Here is a 13,528-nt window from a genome sequence, read left to right on the forward strand (position 1 = left end):
AGTCAGTTGCCATTCCCTTCTCCAGGGTATATGTGCCATGAGCGAGTGAGTGAGTGAAGTCGCTCAGTCATGTCCAACTCTTTGTGACCCCTTGGACTGTAGCCTACCAGGCTCCTCCATCCATGGGATTCTCCAGGCAAGAATACCAGAGTGGGCTGCCATCTCCTTCTCCAGGGGATCTCCCTAACCCAGGGATTGAACCCAGGTCTCCTGCATTGCAGGCAGACGCTTTAACCTCTGAGCCACCAGGGAAGCCCATAACCACAAATAAATATAAATGGAATATATATTTATTTGTGAAATAAATAATGGAATTCCAGTTGCACTATTTCATATCCTAAAAGATGATGCTGTTAAGGTGCTGCACTCAATAGGCCAGCAAATTTGGAAAACTCAGCAGTGGCCACAGGACTGGAAAATGTCAGTTTTCATTCCAATCCCAAAGAAAGGCTGCCGGGAGCCGGCATATCGCATATTGAGTGCATATTGCATATTGAGTGCAGCACTTTCCACAGCATCATCTTTCAGGATCTGGAATAGCTCAACTGGAATTCTATCACTGCCAGGAGCCAGCGTGAGGAGCTCCACCCATGACAAAGGTCATGAGGAAGGAGGCTTGGCATACACAAAGGCGGGATCGAGCCTCAGGAGTCCCCCTGGAAATTCTCGAGTATCTACCCCCAAAACCAGAGTCTGCCTACTTTCTGCTTTGTGCTCTCACCTACACCTCTGACTTTCCGGGGGGCTGTCCCCCACTACCTCTCTCTGAAACAAGAGTTAGCTTACAGCTCCAGTTAATAATTCCTGGGTGTGACAGTGTTTAACCTACAAACTCCTTTGGAAATCCTCTAGCCTGCCTGAATAGGTTTTTCCGGCCACATGTGATTGTTCAGAGCCTCCCAACTGTGAGAGGCAGGAGATGTTCTAAACTGTCTAAACACAGATTCCTTTGAGCAGTTAAAAGATTGATTAGAAATTGTATTGGTGAAGGGTTTTTCACTTGTTGGGCCAATGTTTGCTGCTAAGTCTCCATATCCCTTACCTGCTGTGTCCTTGGCAGTGTATTGATTAATATAATTGGTGTAAATAGTAGCTTTAATGTTTGTAACCTGGGACCCTTGAGTTAATTCTTTTTCTTGTTATAGCCCACCACACCTTTGCTCTGTAGGAATGCAACTTTATCTAATGCTTTTGGAGGGTGGCTCCTGACCAATCACCTTTAGAGAAAAATAAGTTTTCTGAAGAAAGGGTCTTAAAATGTTAACAGGCCTCCAGGCCAGAAGATGATGCAAATCACCTAAGCTTTTGCATATGATAAGTTTGCAGGAAGAAAGCCTGGCTTGCTGCATGACTCTACCCCTTCCCCCATTATCCTCTATGCATAACTTAAGGTATAAAAACTACTTTGGAAAATAAAGTGCGGGCCTTGTTCACCGAAACTTGGTCTCACCATGTCGTTCTTTCTCTTACCTTCTGGATGAATTACTCAGCCTCTTTTCTCCACTGAATTTCCTCACTGAGCTATCCTTATTTCAGCCTCTTTTCTCCACTGAATTTCCTCACTGAGCTATCCTTATTCTGTTACTCTTTATATCTTTGATAAATATTTAAATAAATAGGTCACCTATGCCGTCTCTCCTTCGAATACCCTGGATCAGCTGGGGCTGGACCCCGGCAAAAGGCAATGACAAAGAACGTTCAAACTATTGCACAATTGCACTCATCTCACATGCTAGCAAAGTAATGCTCAAAATTCTCCAAGCTAGGCTTAAACAGTACGTGACCCATGAACTTTCAAATGTTCAAGCTAGATTTAGAAAAGCCAGAGGAACCAGAGATCAAATTGCCAACATCTCCTGGATCTTCAAAAAAGTAGGGGAGTTCCAGAAAAACATCTACTTCTGCTTTATCAACTACACCAAAGATTTTGACTGTGTGGATCACAACAAAATGTGGAAAATTCTTAAAGAGATGGGAATACCAGACCACCTGACCTGCGTCCAACAGTTAGAACTGGACATGGAACAACAGACTGGTTCCAAATCAGGAAAGGAGTATGCCAAGGCTATATATTGTCATCCTACTTGTTTAACTTATATGCAGAGTACATCATGCAAAATGCCAGACTGGATGAGGCACAAGCTGGAATCAAGTTCACTGGGAGAAATATCAATAGCCTCAGATACACATATAACACTACCCTTATGGTAGAAAGTGAAGAACTAAAGAGCCTCTTGATGAAAGTGAAAGAGGAGAGTGAAAAAGTTGGGTTAAAACTCAACATTCAGGAAACTAAGATCATGGCATCTGGTCCCATCACTTCATGGCAAAAAGATGGGAACAGTAAGAGATTTTATTTTGGGGGGCTCCAAAATCACTGCAGATGGTGACTGTAGCCATGAAATCAAAGATGCTTGCGACCTGGAAGAAAAACTATGACCAACCTAGACAGCATATTAAAGACATTACTTTGCCAAAAAAGGTCTGTCTAGTCAAAGCTATGGTTTTTCTCAGTAGTCATGTATGGATGTGAGAGTTGGACTATAAAGAAAGCTGAGTGCCAAAGAATTGATGCTTTTGAACTGTTGTGTTGGAGAGACTGTTGAGAGCCCCTTGGACTACAAAGAGATCAGACTAGTCAATCCTAAAGGAAATCAGTCCTGAAGATTCATTGGAAAGACTGATGCTGAAGCTGGATCTCCAATAATTTGGCCACTTGATGCGAAGAACAGACTCATTGAAAAAGATCCTGACACTGGGAAAGATTGAAAGCAGGAGGAGAAGAGGATGACAGAGGATGAAATGTGTGGATGGTATCACTGACTCCATGGACATGAGTTTGAGCAAGCTCTGGGAGTTGGTGAAGGATACGGAAGTCTGACATTCTGCAGTTCATGTGGTTGCAAAGAGTAGGACATGATTGAGCAACTGAACTGATATATATATATATATATATATATATATATATATCTCACATGTATTTCTAAATCTTGGGATATTAGAATCACATATTATCATGAAGGAACTATAGTTTTCTTGGAGACAAGAACAAACTCATGTAAAGATGAAATGTAGTGAGGGTCAAATATATTAAGGGTCAAAATCAAAAGACTTTGACATATGGTTTGATGGAAATCAGGGCCAAGAACAGACTCCTGCAGCACCTCCTGCTGGTCCATCCCGTATTTGAGAATATGAGGATGTAGCCACATTTCTACTGACCAGGTTTCAACAAGTGTGACACCTGACTATACTAAGCTATTTATCTTTGAACAGGAACCATGGCTTTTGCTTTCTCTGTCTCAGTACAATCTAGACATTCAGTACACAAGTAATGCATAGACAGTCTCTGATTAATTGGCAAACAGACCTACCAAATTGACCCAGAGTAACTGGTCTAAAACACAGTTCTTTCATGACACCCCCAGAGACCAAGAATTTTTGTTGAATTGTGACTGAGTTTTGTTTACTTCCCTTTATTTAAGTCAGTAAATAGTATATAGCCAGAGAATCATGTGGGAACTGTTTCTGAGGAGTAACTATTCTGGGAACATCCTTTCAGAAATTGAAAGGGGTTAATGTATTTTTTAAAGAATTCTGAATTCAACAAGGATTTTTTTTAAATTTCTAAATCTTTTTTCCTTTAAAAAATATTTGCTGAAATATTTAGAAGACATAGCAACCCATTGTAATGTGACTTTTCCTGACATTTGAAGAATGTTATAATCACTGGAATAAAACAAAATGCTTATGTTAAATAAGGAGAAGCTCTTATTGCCCTGAGAAAGCTCTGCAGAATTTTTGTGCTCTGCAGAATACAGTGTGAATAATGGAGATCCAGTCTAAGCTTTTTACACTGCAGATCAGACACCTGTGTGAGGTACAGAGGGGAATTAAAAAACAAACACCCACACTTCTTGATCTGGACAAGCTTATGGTTTATGCCTCTATTTGACATAATTGCAGCATTAGAAGACTATCATCTATTATGAAAATGGACAAATCTGTAAGAAATCACAGTGTGTTTTTTGTTTTGTTTTGTTTTTTTACCAGCTATTGCTCTCTCAGCTATATGCTGCTCTAACTTCCTATTCAGAAATCAGTACTTGCTCATTAAGTGGGTACTAATATAATTTTTCCTATTTGTCCCAAAGATGCCTGGCTTTCCTCCCTTGCCAGTGCCTTTACATATATAAATATCAGTCAATTAATGTGGAACTCATCTGTGAGATCATCTAAAGTATTTTAAAACAAGGCCATTGACAGTGCTGACCTTTGTTGGGAAGACCTGGATTGGATCCAGGCTGCATCAACCTGTATGTGGATGTTTCAGCAAAGCACTTACATATTTGGAAAATTAAAAGTTTCTAACTTATGAGGGAGAGTTAAAGGGGCTATTTATCAAGACCTGGAATTGCCAAGATGGTAAAATTACAAGGTACTCAGGAGTATGCTCTAAATATTAAAGGATATACAAATATGATTTGTACTCATTTGAAAACCTTCAAGATGTTTATTAAGCTATATATTTACTCTCTGTTGACATTTTCTAATCCACTTGTGTGTAGATTAATTATGGATTTGAAACATTTAAATATGAATGTTTCCTTAAGTAATGCAATTAACTAGCAAGAGGCAATTATAAAAGTCTTTTGAAAATAGTTGAAAGTGTCCTCCAATAGTCTTAAGCTTTAATAATTGGCTCAAAACGGTTTTCGACCATTTATTCTCCTGGACTCCAAAATCACTGTGGATGGCAACTGCAGCCACAGATTAAAAGACACTTACTCCTTGGAAGAAAAGTTATGAGAAACCTAGACACCTTATTAAAAAGCAAAGACATCACTTTGCCAACAAAAGTCCGTATAGTCAAAGTTATGGTTTTTCCAGTAGTCATATACAGATTTGAGTTGGACCATAAAGAAACCTGAGCACCAAAGAATTGATACTTTTGAACTGCGGTACTGGATAAGACTCTTGAGAGTCCCTTACAGCAAGGAGATCAAACCAGTCAACCTTAAAGGAAATCAACTCTGAATATTCATGGGAAGCACTGATGCTAAAGCTGAAGCTCCAACACTTTGGCCACCTGATATGAAGAGCCAACTCATTGGGAAAGACCCTGATGTTGAAAAGACTGAGGGCAGGAGGAGGAGGGGAAACAGAGGATGAAATGGTTGAATGACATCACTGAATTCATAGACATGAGTTTGAGCAAACTCAAGGAGATAGTGAAGGACAGGGAAGCTTGGTTTGCTGTGGTCCATTGGGTTGCAAAGAACTGGAAAGATTTAGCGACTGAACAATAACAACAAAATTATTTCCAAACCACCTTTTAGAGATGAAGAGTTGATGAGGGTGTTCAATCATATTGAACGAGCTTGGAATTTCTTAATTCAGTTCAGTTCAGTCGCTCAGTCGTGTCCAACTCTTTGCAACCCCATGAATTGCAGCACGCAAGGCCTCCCTGTCATTCACCAACTCCCAGAGTTCATTCAGACTCACGTCCATCAAGTCAGTGATGCCATCCAGCCATCTCATCCTCTGTCGTCCCCTTCTCCTCCTGCCCCCAATCTCTCCCAACATCAGAGTCTTTTCCAATGAGTCAACTCTTCGCATGAGGTGGCCAAAGTACTGGAGTTTCAACTTCATCATCAGTCCTTCCAATAACACCCAGGACTTATCTTAATTACTGAGTATTTAAACCTAAGAATTTAAAGATAAATTAATAATATTTTGATTATAACCATCAGCACCATCCATTTTATATTATAAATATCTTTTTTTTTTCTATCTGGCAGTGCGTTCTAGCTCCAGGAAAATCTTGGGAACAAGACTTGTACCCAGGGAGCATCTGTGTTATTGAAGGTGAGGGCAAAGAGGGTAGACAGGCAGGAAAGAGAGCTACTCCCATCGAGTTGATTCAACTAAGAGCTAAATTCATGCAGTCACCAGTATTTCTTTCTTACTCTTTTAGAAAGTTTGTGCTGCTGTGTTAAAAAAAAATAAAGTTCACATAATTGGAAAGTGCCCATGAATAGATCCATGGCTTCAAATTTTCTCAAAGTTACTCAGAAATGGGAGGACAAGCAAAAGTTCTAACAGACTGGACAGTGACATGGAGAACCAGGGACAAACATCACGTGCTGGCTGGAGGGAATGAGAAGAACACATTGACGCCACTCTTCTTGACAAGGGAATGTGAGCATGACACACAGATGAAGCCTGCAGCCTCTAACGTCACTCCAGTCACAGGCTTTTAGGGTATATGGGCTTTCTTCAGTGCCACTTGGAAAATAAAGGGGAAGTCAGGATTCTGGAAACAGTTCAGTAGCCCCCATTTCAGTGATAAAGAAATAAAGTGATCCAGAGTGATGGTATGGGGAGGGAGGAGGGAGGAGGGTTCAGGATGGGGAACACGTGCATACCTGTGGCGGATTCATGTTGATATATGGCAAAACCAATACAATATTGTAAAGTTAAAAATAAAATAATTAAAAAAAAAGAATTTCCAGAAAAAAATAAAAATAAATAAAGTAAAAAAAAATAAAGTGACTATAAACTCCAGCAGGTGTGAATTTGCTTCCTGATGTCTTTTGCATGACCATGAGACTATATGAAATGAATGCTCATGAATTTAAAATCACTGTTCTCGTACATGCACCCCAGTGTTCACTCTAGCACTGTTCATGATAGCTGAGGCATGGAGGCAGCCTAAATGTTCATCGACGGAAAAACGGATAACGAAGATGTGGTACATATATACCACAACATTCAATGGAATTTTACTCAGCCATTAAAAAGAATAAAATGATGCCATTTGCAGCGCCATGGATGGACCTGGAGATTGTCATACTGGGCGAAGTAAGTCAGAGAAGCAGAAATGCCATGTCATTCCTTATATGTGACATCTAAAAAGAAGTGATACAAACGAACTTACAAAACAAAAAGAGACTCACAGACTGAGAGAACAAACTTATGGTTGCAGGGGGGAAGGATAAGGGGAAGGGATGGTTAGGGAGATTGGGATGGACATGTACAGACTACGATGTTTAAAATGAATAAGCAACAAGGACCTACTGTATAGCACAGAGAACTCTGCTCAATGCTATGTGACAGCCTGGATGAGAGGGGAGTTTGACAGAGAATGGACATGTGTATATGTGTGCCTGAGTCCCTTCTCTGTCTACCTGAAACTATCACAGCATTGTTAATCAGCTATGCTCTAATATACAATAAAAAGTTTTTTTTTTTTTTTTTAAGAAATTCTCTCCTTTGAAATTGTTAGAGGGAAAATAGAATGGGGTAACTAAGGTTGAGAAATAATGTGGTATAACACATCAAACATGATACATTTCTATGAGGCTTAGTAACCTCCACGCCAGGGTGGCACCAAGAATTCAGTAGTGAAGATGCACAGAAGAGAGAGGACCAAGGTTTTCAGCTCTTCGCTGACAAGGCATTGTAAGAAGCACGATTTGTCAGAGAAGCTAACACAATACAAGAGGTGGAGGAAATCCAGGTGTCCTGGGGCTTGCCCTGACTCCAGTAAACTCAGAAAGTTACCTGGAGAGTATTCACACTATCCTCCTTCTCAAGTACCCATGTTCCTCTAAACTGTAAGACCAGTGTAAGAGCTGGGAAGCGAGTATTGACACATACAAGCAATAAGTTACATTTGATGAGTGTTTGATGAAAAACCCGCAGCAGGAATAAAAAGAGATCAGGCTGGTTTACATTTTATCTGCAAGCAGAGCAAACTGGCTTGATAAGAACTCTGTGAAACTTTTTTGAGTGTGAAATTCTGAAAAGAAGAATTCTAGTAAACAAAAATTATAATCATACATTTATTTGGTAATATAATTGCTAGCAATTTATTTGCATACAATATAACTAATATGGTTTCACTTCATGGAGTCTTTTAAATGGTTATTTTTATGAAAGTGAAACATTTGTTTTCTCATCATGTCCGTGAGACTGTAATTCTGTTTTTCCCAAAAGGCTTGTAATTCTTCAAATGCAATTTCACCTACCAAGGGGGATTTGAGGCAATTAATCTTCCTTTAAGGCCTCTGGGTTAGCTTTGTGTCTGAGATAGTTATTATCTTTTTCAGGCCTTCATTTGCTTATCTGTCAAATAAAGGAATCAGTCTTGATAATCATTAACATACTTTCATGCTCAAAATCCAAAAATTTTAATTTCCTATGTCATAGTATTTGGTATCACAAAGATTTTTAATCATCAAATCAGTGAAGAATTGGGCTGTCTTGTGGATTTTAAGCATTTTAGTTAATTTATTACTCAATTTTAATTAGTTACCCATACCAAATAGCTACTTTTTAAACTTTATTTTTCTTTAAAAAAAAAGGCATTTCCATATTAACTTATATTAATTATATTAATAGGGGACACAAGAACACTGCTTAAAACTGTGAGCTACATAGACTTAGAGAACAATCTTATGGTTGCCAGGGGTGAGGGCTGGAGGGAAGGGATAGTTAGGGAGTTTTGGATGGACACGTACACAGTGCTATGTTTAAAATGGATAACCAACAGGGACCTACTGTATAGCACGGGGAACTCTGCTCAATGCTATGTGGCAGCCTGGATGGGAGGGGAATGTTGGGGAGAATGGACACACACACACACACACACATGGGTGAATCCTTTTGCTGTTCACCTGAAACAATCACAGCATTGCTAATTGCTTTATACTTTTTTTTAAAAAAGTTAAAACAAACAAACAACTGTGAGCTCCAGATCCAATCCTGGTTCTACTGGCTCACTACCTGATAACTTGGACACATGCTGCAATTACTTGTGTTTAGTTTTCTCATAGGAAATTAGTTGTGAGAAGAAAGTGCTTACAACAGAGTTGAGATACATACACCCATATGTGTGTACCTGTGTATTTATATGTATAAATTATTTATTATATTTTGCACACATGTAATCTATCTTACAGAATGTATAGAATGTAATAGATATAACAGAAAAGTATCAATGTGTCGTAGGCATTCAAAGAGAGTTACTATCAATTGTATCATCCATTCAAAATCTTTCATACATATGTCTATGAATTTTTGTCAGGTGCATTAAATCATAATCACTTTGACCCTAATATCTCTTCAATGTCATGACATTTTCTTTTCACGTACAGCCACGTTAAGAGAGTTTGAATATGCCTAAATAAATATACTTCAGACTCCTGCTTCTGGTAATGTGTCTAAATTTACTGCCTGTTCAACAATTCACAGAATTAAACAGCAATCCAAAAGCACAAGAGGGGGCCCAGGAAAAAAAAATTGATATTTAAAAGGTATCATATTAGTGAAGTAACAGCTGTATCCCGAGAAAATAAAAGTAATGCGAGAGGGTTAACCTGCTCAGCACTTACTGGTGTAGGTGAGCTGAAAGCCCTGGTCCGTGTCGGATCCGTTGGAGTTGAACTCCAGCCACAGGTGGTTGGAGGTGCTGTTCAGGATGAGCCCCACCAGCTCGTTCCTAGTGAAGGCACCCAGGGGCCGTGACGAGCTGTCCTTTCCATCATAGACCTGAGGAGAACCCACAGCACGAGCACCCTGGTCACTGAGCTCTGTTCATATGCCAGCAATTTTAACAAGAAATTCAAACTTTCAAACACACAGTTTTATACAATTCTTTAGAAAGCTACACAGTTTATAGAAAGCCGAGTAGGCACTGCCAGACCATCCTTTTTTCTCTAACTTTTACCTTTACATTAAAAACAAAAGATTCCACTTGTGCCCAGGTCATTTATCTGCATCATGCTGGGTTCTCTCTGCTCATGTAAAATGGAATCACTAGGCGTCTGCATTTCCCGGTTCCAGAGGCTACCACATTCCCTCCCTCCCGATCCATGTGCAGAGTTTGAAAGCACATGTTGCGGTTCACTGTGGACATCCCCTCTCCCATCGGAACGTGTCACAGGGTGTGGTGCCAAAGCTTTGTCCCACTTTCTCATCCCTGTGCCTGCGGTGACTTCAGCTTTGAATTTGCCCTAACAGAGGAATTGGTGTCTGGTCTTGCTCTGAAGCACTTCGAGATTGACTCTTGTCTTTCTAGGAGGTTGTACAGCCTGAGTGGACACTCTGGGTGTCTGGAAGGCAAGAGGACTGGGCTCGGTTTTGAGTAGACATCATGGGTGAGGGAAAGGAAAGTGCGAAAGTGTAAGTCATTCAGTTGTATCTGACTCTTTGCGACTCCATGACCTGTACACCACTAGGCTCCTCGGTCCATGGGATTCTCCAGGCAAGAATACTGGAGTGGGGAGCCATTTCCTCCTCCAGGGGATCCTACTGACTCACAGATTGAGCCTGGGTCTCCTGCACTGCAGGAGGGTTCTTTACCACATAAGCCACCAGGGAAGCCCCAAGGGAGATGAAGTGGTGCCTTCTCAGGTCCACACTAGGAGTACAGGGGTGCCAGCCACATTGCCCCAGCAGGGACTGTGTCAAACAATCTTAGGGCGTGGACAGAACCTTCCTAATGCCGGAAAAAACGTGTTCACGTTCTAGTGGAATTCAGCACTGAGCCCTCACACCATCAGTAAGTGGTCAACACTGGAACGCTTAGTGGGAGAGGCTCGGCCACTTGCCTTGGAACATTGTGAGTGTTCATAGCGAGGGACCATGTATGGATGCGGGCTTTTTAGAAGAAAGAATGCAAATGTATCACATCATACTGGAGAACATCCAGCTTTCCTCGATGAAAAAATCCTAACTAATTAAAACATCACAGTGCTTGGTAGCCCCCCAGAGCGGTCTAGTTCCCTCACAGAGATTAACTCTTCCTTTTCCTCTCCCATCACTCTTCTGATGTGCATGGAAACCACGAATGCTGCTTGACAGACTGACATACAGGTTCACACACTCCTAAATGGAGAGGACACATTTGGAATAACTAATTTTATGGTTCACGATTGGATTGCATTTTAATTCAATACACTCATGCTCGAGTTAGGAGAATCAAATACCCTTTACTAGCGTCAAGCTAGTACTGGACAAATCATTGTTTGGCTTAATGTACATGCTTTAATTTCTGACACCCAGATTACAAAGACTTTTAAATCCAGAGCATTCTGGCTGAAAAATAAAGTGTCCAGGCCTCTCCAGCAAGGTCTTATGTTACCTCACATGCCATGTAATTCTCTGTGATTCACAAGAATCTGTAGAGAGGAGGCAGCATTAAAGCAGATAAACACATGCCTAGGTTTAGTCCTCAAAGCTCTGAAGCACCATTTGCTGGTCGCCTCCACTGATCCTGGCTTGTCTGAGTGCTTCTCTGAGATTTAATAGCTCACATAGACAGCAAATAGTGCCCAGGACCCTCTCATCTACAACCACAAAAACTGACCCACTGCCATGCTGAACTACAAGCTTCTGCAGAAGAGTAATTCTGTCTTATCTGTCTACATCACCAGCAATTAGCACTGGGCTTGACAGTGAAAATCTCTGAATGAAGAAGTAACTGACGAGTGTGGATATTATGTTGTCAGTTCTCTCAAGTTGAAAATCTGGATTCATGCTTCACATGTATCACAAGCAACAACCCAGATAGTGTTGGAAGGCAAAGGCATTGACTTTTAATTCCAATGAAATTAGTGACGAGCAATTTTAGCTCAAGATAACACCTCGTAGTGTATTTCCTCATCTACAAGCAGCTAGAATCAAAGTGTCCCTTTCGGTCATTAGGAAAAGGCTCCTTGGGTCTCACATTAGTGCAGGACTGTAACTAGTTGCACTACAAAATCTCCTCAGAGCTTGGCACCTAATCAGTGCCATATGCTCTGTGTGGAACAGCCAAGGGACCAGATGAGTACAGGTTAGAAAACATCGCAAGGGATCCTGGAATGACAATGCCGAGACCAGCCCTAGGCCTGTAGGCGCTACCCTGCAGAGCTCTTTCCAAAACTAACCTCTCTCTCCACTACGTATTTTACCATGGCATTCTCCTTAGAACTATTAATATACCTCTCTTTCATGATTCTTCCATTCAAAACAAGGAAACATCATGTTTATATGTGTGGGAGGGTGTATACATAGGAAATGTGGCCTTTGTATGGTATAAATCATGCTATTTATATGGGGGCAATGTAAACAGCATTTAAGATCAAAAATTAAGATAATCTCTATACCTATATCCCCTTTTTTGGATTTCCTTCCCATTTAGGTTACCAAAGAGCATAGCATTACCTAAGTTATACAGGAGGTTCTCATTACTTATCTATTTTAAGTATAGTATCAATAATGGATATATGTATACATATAACTGATTCACATTGCTGGACAGTAGAAACTAACACAACTATATGCCAATAAAATTAATTAAAATTAAGATAATCCCACATGAAACTTTTTAACACTTTGATCTTTATTAGCATGGTCAATAAAATATATGCTTGCAAAATATCTCAGTACTTCAGACAACTGACAGTTTTTCTGGGATTCAATTTGGTAAGCAAGATTTTCAGAGAAGGCAATGGCACCCCAGTCCAGTACTCTTGCCTGGAGAATCCCGTGGTTGGAGGAGCCTGGTAGGCTGCAGTCGATGGGGTTGTTAAGAGTCGGACATGACTGAGCGACTTCACTTTCACTTTTCACTTTCATGCATTGGAGAAGGAAATGGCAACCCACTGCAGTGTTCTTGCCTGGAGAATCCCAGGGACAGAGGAGTCTAGTGGGCTGCCGTCTATGGGGTCACACAGAGTCAGACATGACTGAAGCGACTTAGCAGCAGCAGCAAGCAAGATTTTGTTCTGATTTTTTATTATAATCAACAAGTTTAAACACAATCACAAATGCACATGATCTGCTTTCTTCCATTCCAATAATACTCATCAGTGTATATTTAATGCAGTGTCTCTAATCAGTCACCTACACCAAAGTATTATTAATTGTTCTTAAAAGTGTACCTTAAAGGCTGTATGTTACATTATGCTCAGTTGCTAAGTTATGTCCAACTCTTTGTGACCCAATGTACTGCAGCATGTCAGGCCTCCCTGTCCTTCACTATCTCATGGAGTTTGCTCAAATTCATGCCCATTGAGCTGGTGATGCTATCTAACAATTTCATCCTCTGCTACCCACTTCTTCCTTTGCCTTTAATCTTTTCCAATATCAGGGTCTTTTCCAATGAGTTGGCCTTCACATAAGGTACTGAAACTTCAAAGTACTGGAATTTCAGCTTCAGCATCAATCCTTCAAATGAATATTCAGGATTGGTTTCTTTAGGACTGAGTGGTGTGATCTCCTTGCTATCCAAGGGACTCTCAAGAATCTTCTCCAGCACCACAATTAGAAAGCATCAATTCTTTGGTGCTCAGCCTTCTTTATAGTCCAACTCTCACATTTATACATGACTACTGGAAAAACCATACCTTTGACTATATGGACCTTTGTCAGCAAAGTGAGGTCTCTGCTTTTGAATCTGCTGTCTAGGTTTGTCATAGTTCCCCTTCCAAGGAGTAAGCATCTTTTAATTTTGTGGCTGCAGTCAATGTCCGCAGTG

The 13,528-nt window shown here is 40.5% G+C and overlaps 1 protein-coding gene across 2 annotated transcripts in view; it reads right to left on the bottom strand.

The window, feature by feature from the left end:
* CSMD1 (CUB and Sushi multiple domains 1) overlaps positions 1-13,528 on the bottom strand; it is a 2,064,317-nt gene that overhangs the window by 333,937 nt on the left and 1,716,852 nt on the right. For both annotated transcript variants that reach the window (XM_059882319.1, XM_024986326.2), the window contains exon 23: positions 9,399-9,555. In XM_059882319.1, coding sequence (XP_059738302.1) covers positions 9,399-9,555 — 157 coding nt within the window. The remainder of the gene's footprint in view (positions 1-9,398; positions 9,556-13,528) is intronic.

Source organism: Bos taurus, chromosome 27 (assembly GCF_002263795.3).
Source record: "Bos taurus isolate L1 Dominette 01449 registration number 42190680 breed Hereford chromosome 27, ARS-UCD2.0, whole genome shotgun sequence".
Lineage (NCBI taxonomy): Eukaryota > Metazoa > Chordata > Mammalia > Artiodactyla > Bovidae > Bos > Bos taurus.